The sequence below is a fragment of the Octopus bimaculoides genome, chromosome 4 (assembly GCF_001194135.2).
Source record: "Octopus bimaculoides isolate UCB-OBI-ISO-001 chromosome 4, ASM119413v2, whole genome shotgun sequence".
In the NCBI taxonomy this organism is placed as follows: domain Eukaryota; kingdom Metazoa; phylum Mollusca; class Cephalopoda; order Octopoda; family Octopodidae; genus Octopus; species Octopus bimaculoides.
The window spans coordinates 122757410-122769240 of record NC_068984.1 but is presented as its reverse complement, the minus strand read 5'-3'; the positions used below and the strand labels follow the sequence as shown (position 1 = coordinate 122769240).

Genomic DNA, 11831 nt, shown 5'->3' with positions numbered 1-11831 from the left:
GAACAATGATACATATACATAATACACCATACACATGAATTAATTACTTATTTAAGAATAGATATAATTAGTTTTGTTGTTAGACACTTTAGCAGTTACACCTTGACAAAACATAATTAATTAGTGTGTGGTGATAATTATATAGTACAACATACAGCGTATAAATGAATGAATGAATTCTAAAGAAATTATTCTATAGATTTTTCTATATTTTTTTTAGGGAGATTTAACAGCTGCAGTGAGTAGCTCAAGAAAATACACTGAAACTTTGTTATTCTTATCAATAAGGGTACTACATGCTGATGTTGTTGTTGTTGTTATTTTGGTGTATTTGTTGTTGTTGTTTTGTCCCAGGTCATTCCTTATTGAGCAGGCCCATGATCAAAGGCATTCCAGTCTTTTAGCTGCGGCTGTTTATGTTGCAAATGTTGCTGATGCTGTTTAGTCACAGGTCCCAGGCCAGCTTCTGACTGAGCAGGCCTTTGATTAAATGCATTCTACACAATGTCTTTCAGACTCCATTATCCAATGTGTTTGTTCTCCTCCAACCCCCCTCCATCTCTCTCTCTCTTGTTAAGATAGTAAGTTGTCATTTGAGGAGATCTAGCTGCTGTTTTTAGTGGTTCGAGCAACCATGCAGAAGTCCCTTTCTACTGCTGCAACTGTTGTTGATTAATGCTATTAATGTTGCTTAAATACCAAATACAAGCTAAACCAAATCAAGGATAGATTTGTGGCCCCAAACAATCTATCCCTGTCATCTGTGACCTTTTCTGATCCCTACGGCTGAGCTCTTCACCCCATAAATTCAATTCCATAACTCCTTACAATCAACTAGTTTGAATGGCCAACTACTACAGCATCGGGGTGGTGGTGGTGATGGACATTGTGGAGATGTTTATGATGATTATTATGATGGTAAGTGTTGAAATAATGTTAACAGCAATAGTTGTAATCCTATCAGTATAGGAATTAAGAGTGGCAGCAGCAGTAGTAGTAGTAGTGGTGGTGGTGGTGGTGGTGGTGGTGGCGGTGGTTATAGTAGTGTTGATTTTCATAGTGGTTATTATGCTGCCGATAGTAGTATAAGTAGTAGTGGTGTTGATAGTAGTGGTGGTGGCCAGTGACGGTGCAAATGTTGTAGCTAAGCCAAAAGGCTAAATATGCAGAAGAATGTCCCATCCGAGATGCCAGCTACCTCACTCATTCACTGTTCATCAACCACCACAACCCTTTTTATTGCTCTCCCCATTACTACAATGATTGAAATAAAAATAAAAAAAGAAAAGAAACCACTACCACCACATCAATGGTAAGAGAAAAAGAAGGACAGAAAGAAAGAGAGAGAGAGAGAGAGGACATTTTTCTTAAGCGTCATCAGATATAGATGAATAGATAGATTGACTACATCAGATGAGTCATGTGTTCACGGACAGAAGCTTTCTACTGCAATTGTCTTCCTCACTTGGAAGCTGAGGTCTACAGAGAGTAACAGAGAGAGGGGAGAGAGTGAGAGAGAGAGAGAGAGAGAGAGAAAGGCAGTGAAAGGGAGAGAGAGGGGGATGAAGGGAAATTTCTCTGTTGTGTCAATGGAAGCTGTATGTAATGGCAGGCAAGAGAAAAATTACAGTGACACACACATGTTAGCACAAGTGTGTGTGTGTGTGTGTGTGTGTGTGTGTGTGTGCGTGCGCATCTATGCAACAATGTTTGTGTATATGAAGTACGATGTTGTATTTATTACGTATATGTAATATATGCATGAGTGTTAATATAATGACAGTATTAGCAACATTATCTGAAACGTACAAAACTGATAGTGAAAGTACATTTGATAATCATAATGATGAAAACAATAATTCACAACTTTAATAATTAAATAAATAAACAATAATAATAATAATAATAATAATAATAATAATAATAATAATAATAATAAAGTGCAGGAAGAAATGCATTTTGTCTGACACTAACCACAGTGTCAGTTTACTACCATAATAATGATGAAGGGTTATTTATTATTATTGCCACAAGAGAGATGAATAAAGGGACATGAAAAGACTGGTTACAAAGTGTTGGGTTTTACAAAGAAATAAAATTATGTAGCATACAAACGAATGTGTGATGAGGTTCCCAGAGAGAAAGACCCCCTAGTTTCAAAATTATTCTGACTATTGAAGGTCATTGCTCTCCTCTAGCTGAGAGCAGGGATTTCCAATAGGGTCATGCTCACCTTACAACAAAATTACTGGAGAGCAGCACCTCACTTTCCACTGCAACTTGGGAAAATTGATGAGGATTTAGTTAAAGAGAAAAACCCTGCCTTCAGTGCTTTCAGTTGAATCCACCACAAAGTCACTTTCCTCATAGTCATAAGACAGAGGAAAATTGCCTGCATTTCTCTAAGAAAGATGAGATGATCTCTACGATTGACTTGACTGATAGATAGGACTGTCTGACAAGTGACAATAACTCTGTAAGTCACTAATGCTCAGACACTTAATGAATTTGTGAAAAGTTTTTTTGTTACCCTGTTCGTATCTTGAATGGACCCAGCTGGTGGCTCCTACATGCCTGTGCAGTTTTATCATGAACTAGCAATTAATCAACAGTCCCCAAGTTGAGAGTCCACCAGATTGGACCAGCTTGTTGATTCCTGCTGACACCTGGAGTGTTTCACTTGACTGTAAGTGCCTGTCAAATATGCAATCTCAATCTTCATTCGACACAGGACTGCAGCATATCAAGAAGATTGAGGTAGAACACTCCTCACAAAAGCAACCACATCAGCTCACTATCCAGCAATGTCAGTATGTATAAGTCTAAGCTTCAGTACGTGTCTGTGTCACAACATAGTGAACATACAGCATAAATGTAAATCTTTCATAAGCGAAAGGACTGATGTTAAAAATCTAGTCAGACGAAAATTGAGGCAAGGCACAATGGTCAGGTGGTAATATATGATAGAAGGAATACATGCATTTGCCACTTCTGGGCTCAACCTTTCGGAGTTAGATTCCTCTCAGCCCATTTCTACATGAGGCTAGCTATAACGTTATACTTCCATTGAGACTCCCACCAGGAAGTCTGAAATTAAACCAGGCCCCAAGCAATGTAACCATGCTAAATTGTTTGGATTCATTTTTGCTCCTATCAATGCTTTGTTTTCATTCACCCTTTAGCATCCAGATTATTCTGTGGAATGAAATGCTTATAGATTCACATTGTTTTGAATTGATCATGCATTATCTCGTAGCTTTGAGATTTCAATGATGCAATTGTTTATTTTTAGAATGACATTGTAAGATAAGTGTGAGAGGCTAGATCTAGCCAGTTTATACAAAAAAGAGGTAGAATACATGGGCTGGATATAGCCAGTTTAAATGCTAATGGGTTAAGAAGGATACCAGCCCCGCCTTCACCTCTGTGGTATCAAATCCTGATTTCTAACCTTGCCACAAGGCCATCAAAATTTACTGGGAAAGGGATGTTATCAAGTCAATCTCAGTATATCACTATTTCTTATTTTATTAACCCAGGAAGAATAAATGACAAAGTCAATCTCGGTTGCAACCTGAAGTTGAGAATGAAAGTAAGTATCCATGAATGTCATAATATTACCAGAAGGGGTAAAGAACTGTTGATTAGATTGACAACAGTACTTAACAGGTACTTATTTTATCCATCCCAGAAGGATTAGAGACAAAGTTTATTGTGGCAAGACTTGAGTAAATAAATAAATTCTGGAAAGCACACGGCTGTATGGTAAGAAGCTTGCTTCTCAACCACACAGTTCTAGGTTCAGTCCCACTGTGTGGCACCTCAGGCAAGTGTCTTCTACTATAGCCTTGGGCCAACAAAAGCCTTGTGAGTGGATTTGGTAGACGGAAACTAAAAGAAGTCTGTCATATATATATATATATATATATATATATATGTATTTGTGTGTGGTACCCCACCATTGCTTGACAACCAATGTTGATGTGTTTACGTCCCCATGGCTTAGCAGTTCAGCAAAAGAGACCGACAGAATAAGCACCAGGCTTACAAAGAATAAGTCTTGGGGTTGATTTGTTTGACTAAAGGCGGTGCTCCAGCATGGCCACAATCAAATGACTGAAACAAGAAAGAATAACCAATTTTGCAATCCACTGCAATGATTCAATGACCACTTTTCTAAACTGACACAAGCTGCGTAGGTCTGCCACACAGCATGTTGCTGCCAGTTATCACCACAGTTTTTATTTGTCTCCTATATGGTACCTCTCTGTACCACATTTTAAGACATACAGTTTGCTATATTTAGGACCTATCTTAATGAGGATAACATAACATAGCTTAGGGGTAAATACACTAGAGCGGGAGAATTAAGCAGCATATAGTATTAACTGGTTAGTTGAGCTGGCTGACAACTCTCACTTTGGGAATAACAAAACAACAAACTTGTTCTTATCTCATTAGATCTAACTGCAGTTAATGAAAGTCCCTGGAGGGGAATTAACAGATGTTATTGCCAGGAAAGTGGCAGGTGTGAACCTGAAGACCTATTTTTCAGGTAGTAGTAGTAGTAGTAGTGGTGGTATAAATACAGCTTACAGCAGAGGCAGGTATTTTTATTAAGTGTTCAGGTAATATCCCTCTAAATCAATAGTTCTGCAAGACCCTTGGAGGTCCATATAAGATTTTGTTGCTAAAGTTTATGTCCAATAAATGGGTTATACATTTATACATTTACAATACACAAAATATTTTAACAATTCTTTTAAATACTGTTTCTAATCATATTTAATTATAAAAATGTAACGAGGTTCTTTTTTAAAACATCAAATAGCTATGGGGGAGAGGTCTAGTAGAGTGAAACAGGAATCTAAGGGGTCCACAGGCAAAAAAATGGTTGTAAACCACTGCTCTAAACCATACACTGCATCATTCACCCAAATATTACAACAGTTAAACACACCTGCATTGCTACAACCCTAACACTATGCCGACAATGGACCACACCCCAATGCCACTCGACTAGAACAAATCGCTATACAAACAGCAGCTAATATAGTTAGCGTTGATGAGAAAGGTTGGTAGTTAGAACATAGAATGGTTGATGCAATCAGCAGAGTAATTAAGATGTGGTCGTCAGAGCAATATAGTATATACTGTTGAGAGTTGGGAGATGAAAGAACATTATAGTATAGTAGATGATGAGGGAGTGAAAGCTAATAGAACATAGTATGGTAGACAAAATGTATTGTTTTGCTCTTGATAGATATGATGGAAATTAGAGTAACATAGTGAGTGGGAGGTGACAGAGCAACATAGCACATTAGTATCCTATAGCGTTTTTACTTATCACAGAGTGGGTGGCAATAGTTAGAGCAATGTAGTCAGATGCATACTATTGACTGAGAGATGTGGTAGCTTAAGTAACCATAGTAAGGCAAATACTAAAAAAAAAAAAAAAAATATGGTAATGTAGTGGGAGCTGGTAGTTAGAACAACATAGTAAGGTAGATACTATATGAAGTAGTGGTTTACTACTAGTGAACAGCTAACATAGTTGATGACAGCAGCATGTGATGCTGTACTAAGCGTATACCTATATGTAAGAGTTTAATATATACACACAGCTGCACAGAATGTATTATGCATACACTTATGTTTTTTTTTTTATAGCAGCAACATTTAATGTTATGTATACATTTATATATATATATTATAGGGTCACATTTAATACTATATTATAGATGTATTTACATGTATATCATAAACATATACACAGCATCTTATGCTGTATAGATAGATTTATTATTTCTTTACTGCCCACAAGGGGCTATAATACAGATAGATTTATGTCTACTTGAATTAATATAAAGTGTATCACACACACACACACACACACAACTGTTGTTGCATTACACACACATGAGTTAGTGATACAAATTTATGCTTGTGTATGTCATATACAACTCATATTCTTCCGCATCATCATCTAAAAATATGAGCACATATACACATATCTACACACTGCACAAACACATATTTATTGCTCTTTATACACAAGCACACACACCCATCTTAAAGCCCACATCTTATATACGTATATAGTCATATACATGTTCATACATGGCCGTAGTTACAACATCACATCACACACACACACACACACACACACACACACACACACACATATATATAATTATACACCCTCCATTACGTAGTTGGGAGGGATGTAATAAATTATCAATTCGAATGAAAAGACTCAATCTTTAATCACGTGAGGTACCCACTGACGAGTTAGTTACCTAACATGATTAACATAGAGAAAATGTACAAGGGGTACCTCATTGTTACAAAACAAGAGAGATACAGTGTTGAACATAATTTGCCTAAATGCTAAAAAAAAAGAAAAAGAAAGAAAAAGACCCATGAGTACAATCAATATTCATTGTATATCTGAATACTGAACATTAAAAATAAATGTCTCATTGTAAACTATATAGATAGGTACCTCAATAGGAAAAAATATAGACATCTTAATGTGAACTATACAGTAATATCTCAAGGACAAGGTTAAGCTAGTAAAATATCATTAGCTCGAATATTAGATACTACACAACACAACACACACTCGTATGAATACACATCTAATAGAGATGCTAAAATGAACAGGTGTTATTATAATTTCTCTTCTAAAATATATTATTAGCTAGGTGGGGTGTATGGTTCACAACTGAAGTGCTGTTTTGTAGATATACATGCATTACATAGATATGATACACATTCATGCAATTCACACACATATAGATATATTTCATAGACACACACATACATTCATACAGTACATATATGTAATATATGAATTATACACACACACACACACACACACATATTCATTCATTAATTCATGATCTATACACACACATACATGCACTCATACATTACAAACATATCTTATTTATATACATACATATACATTCATTCATTATATATATGAATATGTGTGTGTGTGTGTGTATATGTGTGTGTGTGTGTATATATATATATATATGTATATATATATATTTGTAATGTATGAATTACATATGCATTATTTATATGATATGCGCACATACATGCATATACATTACATTTATATATGTATTACATATATACACATACATACATTATACACTCTACATACATTACATTCATGTTTCCTACACACACACACACACACACTCATATAAAAGACAAAGGGGAAAATAATGATAATGTATGATATCTTTGACAACTGAAATACTGAAAGACAAAATGGAGATGCCAAGATGTAAAAGCTAAAACAAGAATAATGATAAAAAACCTGTTTTTTCTTTCAGCTGTAAAATGTGAAAATGAAGAAAAAATATGAAAACAGCTCAAAATTAAAATTTCCAAAGGAAGAAATTTATCAAGTGGAATATTCCTTATATAATGTTTTTCAACAAATTCTAAATAATTTTTGAAAATATCAAAGGGAAGTGAAATAAAAATTAAAAGAAATGCTATATTTCAAAATGAAACTGAAAGCAGTCTAAAGGAATTTTCATTTTAAACCACAAGTGGTTACTTTTTTTTTATATATAATATATACATATAGACAATCATGTTCCTTGCAGTGCTAAAATAAATTTATGAATAAAATAGTAAAGAAAAAGATTTTTAAAAAATGATGGTGAAAATAAAAAGTAAATTTCCTACTAAAATTGAAAGGTTTGAAGTAAATATTTGGAGAAATAGAGTGCTGGCTTACCATTCTGTCTCCCGCGCCTTTAGCGCTTTATGACCTGCACTGCAACTTGTGTTGTTATGTCGGCATTCTGGCCAAGAGCAGATGAAGTAAGGGAGTCAGCAGTCACTAGCTAGCTGGCTTTCTATTGGACCACGATGAGAGCATAACTGATTGATTCTTTGCTCAAAGTCCACAAGAAGCTGTTACAGCTCAAAATAACATTGATATTGATAATCTCTGCTGCTGCTGCTGCTGCTACTACTACAGCTAATATTATTATTATTATTCTTTCTTCAACAGATGGGAATGGCTAAAAGAGTGTAGAGGTGGTGATAAAGAGCCGAAAAAAGAGCAAGGATTGTCACAGACGTGGCCACTAATACCAGTTATATATTACAATACATATATTTAAATGTATTCATATTTATATAGCTTTGAAAGGGAGAAACTATTTAAACTGATTACATGTAGACAGTTGACATGCAACGAGATTTGTTGCATAAATAATCAATGAACAAACACCAGTTTTATTGCAGAAAACTATATAGGAGGATGGATGCCAGCAATCTCATTATATAAATGCTGCTGCTTCTATAGGGACACAATTGTGATCATCTGAATATTCTACTAGTTGTTGCCATAACAGCACTACAGTCAGCTTTGTACAGCATGAGAAATGAGGGAGGGAGGGAGAGCAAGGAGAGATGGGGAGCGAGAAAGAGAAAGGCGGGTGAACACGCTAACGGACACACATACACATACACCGACACACGCAAATTGTAAGATATTGATTTTTTTTCCTCTCCATTTCTCTACAATCATTTCTTCGGCAGCGTTCAACAGTATTTCTAAAATAGCAAACTAACAATGAAAGAATGTGGGGTTGTAACTCATTCCCCTCTCTTTCCACCCCCACCCCCCTCACCAGCCTCTCTCTCTTGGTGTTACATCGGGCAGGGAAGAAGAAAGAAGAGGAGAGAAATAAGGAAAGTAGTTGTATTTAACCCTCCTCTCCCCAAATAACAATTATAAGAGTGAAAGGAGTTCAAACCTTCCCTTCCCCATTGAGATATTTTATTCCAATTAAAATCCAAATAGAAAGAAAGAAATAGTTTATCTCTCTCTCTCTCTTCTCATTTACACACACACACACACACACATACATACACAAAATCATATCTATACATATATTACATAAGTACATACATACGTATATATACACACACACACCCACAAAAATACACCCATACATAAATACATAATCATGCACACATTCATACACGTGTGTGTATGTGTGTGTGTATGCGTGTGTGTATGTGTGTGTGTATGTGTGTGTGTACATGTGCACACACACATATAAGGAAATAAATGAAACAAGGCATAACTGGTGAGAGCTGCCTTGCCGAACTAAAACTGCCAGTGTAGTAGTAGTAGTAGTAGTAGTAGCAGGCTACTGGTATATTTGTCTGAGTCATTAATAGGGGACAGAGAGAGAGAGAGAGACACACACATACCTGAACCCTAGCCCAGCAAAACAGCAGCATAGGGTGGATAACGGCAAAGGTTTTAGCTAGAATGCTACAGGTGACATAACGAGATTACATCACATGAGGTAAACCAACAAGGGAGCCAAGCCACCATGTAGCTGCTCAAACTGCCAGAAACAGCAGCCATATTCTCCTTCTTCAAATCACATTCTTCCATCTTAAAAAAAACCCCTCAGAAAACGAAAAAAAAAAAAAGACATGATTTCTTGTACATAAGAAAACAGATGAGATGCCATGATTGGAATGCCTCTGATCACAGGTCGGTACAATCAGAATTAACCAGAGGCTAACAAACAACATCACATGAGAAATGGCAATAGTCAGTAGAATACAGCAAATAGTGATAGGAGTTCATTTTGTGCAATAACACCTGTGCGATGGTATCATTACTGTGTGACTTCTAGTGATGGTGGTGTGGTAATGAAGGCTCAAAATGCTATGATGGTTGATGGTGGTAGTATGATATATCACTGACTTATATGCTATCATGACTGGTCGTGGCATAGTATCATCAACTCACATGCAGTCATAGCTAGTTTGTGTGACATGGATGACATTGATATCAAAGCAAATACTGGGAAGAAGAGCAACTGCTCTATGATATGAAATATAAGATGATGACAATGATGATGATGATAGTAGTAGTAGTAGTAGTAGTAGTAGTAATAATAATGTTTTTGATTTTGACACAAGGTCAGCAGTTTTGAAGGAATGAGGTTAGGCAATGCCATCAACCCCAGTATTTGATTGGCATTTTATTTTATTGACCCCTAAATGGATGAAAGACAAAGTTGACCTCGGGAGATTTGAAATCGAAACATAATGAACCAGAACAAAATAACATAAACACACTTTTACCCCCAACATTCTGATGACCCTGCCAATTCAATACCACCACCGCTGCCACCACCACCACCACAAATAATAATCCTCTTTTCTAATAGGTACAATGGGCCTAAAATTTTGCGGGGGTGGGGGAGTAGTCAATTACATTGACCCCCCAGTGTGCAACTGGTACTTATTTTATTGATCCTGAAAGGACAAAAGGCAAAGCTGACCTTGGTGGAATTTGAACTTGGAATGAAAAATGAACAAAACAGCGCTAAGTATTTTGCCAGGCACGCTAATGATTCTGCCAACTCACTGCCTTCAATAATAATAATAATAATAATAATAATAATAATAACAATAAGAATTTGAATTTTTTTTTTGTAACATAAGCACAAGATCATAAATCTGAAGGGAGCGATTAGTAATTTAAATTCAATAGTTGATGGATATATTTTTTTTTCTTTTTTTTCAACTCCAGTAAGGCAGAGTTGATTTTGGTGAGATTTGGACTCAAAATATAAACGCTACAAACAAATGTCACAGGGCCATGTTATCCGATGCTCTATGAACATAGTTAAATGAGTGCACAATTTGTAACAGGTAGAGTGAGTAGTTAACTGAATAAAACACCAGTATGACAGTTGTACGACTGATTTCTAGTGACGTTGTTTGGGTTTGAACCCTCATTATTTATAAGGGACGAAAATAAACACTGCATGTCATTTGGGTGTTTCTTCCATCCCACTACCTTAATTATAATCGTAAAAAAAATAAGAATGAAGATGGTGATAACATGATGGCAATAATGATAATAGAATATCGGGGAAACGTTTACTTTACTAGGTATTAAAAAAAGAAAATTGACAGATCAGTGCTGTGCTGTAGCATAGGATTGAACCAATCTTAATTGAATCTGAAGAAGGGGTGAGTAGGTTTAGATGTGGGAGGAACCATAAAATTAATGTTAATAAGGAAAGAAAGGCTACCCCTCTCCCACCTAACACTAAATCCATCAGTGGAGATGAGTGAGTGTGTGTGTGTGAGAGAGAGAGAGAGAGAGAGAGAGGTGTGTGTTGTGTGTGTGTATGTGCCTGCTTGGTGGTGAGAATGTGTGTGTTAATCTGTATATATGTCTAAATGTATGCGAGTCTCTGAGAATGTGTATCTGAAGGAGTGTGTTTCTGTGCATGTGTGTGTATGTGAGAGTGCTTGTCTAGGAGAGTGCTCATACCAGAGAAAATATGTGTGTGTGTGTGAAAGTGTGCATGTTTGAATGGATTTGTGTGTGAAGAAGTGTATTCATGCTGCATGTGAGTGCATGTATATATATGTGAAGAAATGTATTCATGTTGTGTGTGAAGAAGTGTGTATTTGTATGCGTGTGTGCATATGTGTAAATAAGACTAAAAAGGAGTAAATAATCACCCAATACACATACATGCATGTATGCATGCATACAGAGAGGTGGTGGGAGGTGAAAGAGAATGGAGGCAACAATAGGTGCAACAACAGAGGCAGAATATAAACACAACAGCACCAATAACAGGAACAACACAAATGACAGCAATAAGCAACTAAACAGAACAGAGAACATGAACGACGACGACAACAACAACTAGAACAAGTGAGAACCACCATCACCACCACCACCACCACCACCACCACCACCACCACCACTACCACCACAACTAAGAACAGCAGAAAATAAA

The 11831-nt window shown here is 36.2% G+C and overlaps 1 protein-coding gene across 42 annotated transcripts in view; it reads right to left on the bottom strand.

Annotated features, from left to right (window-relative positions):
- The window catches only part of LOC106871604 (titin), a 454558-nt gene that overhangs the window by 344180 nt on the left and 98547 nt on the right, over positions 1-11831 (bottom strand). Inside the window, exon 1 of one of the 42 annotated variants that reach the window (XM_052967426.1) lies at positions 7766-7965. The exons of the other annotated variants lie outside the window; for them this stretch is intronic. Coding sequence (XP_052823386.1) covers positions 7766-7768 — 3 coding nt within the window. The 5' untranslated portion in view covers positions 7769-7965. Of the gene's footprint in view, positions 1-7765; positions 7966-11831 lie in introns of those variants that run through there. 42 annotated transcript variants of the gene reach the window in all.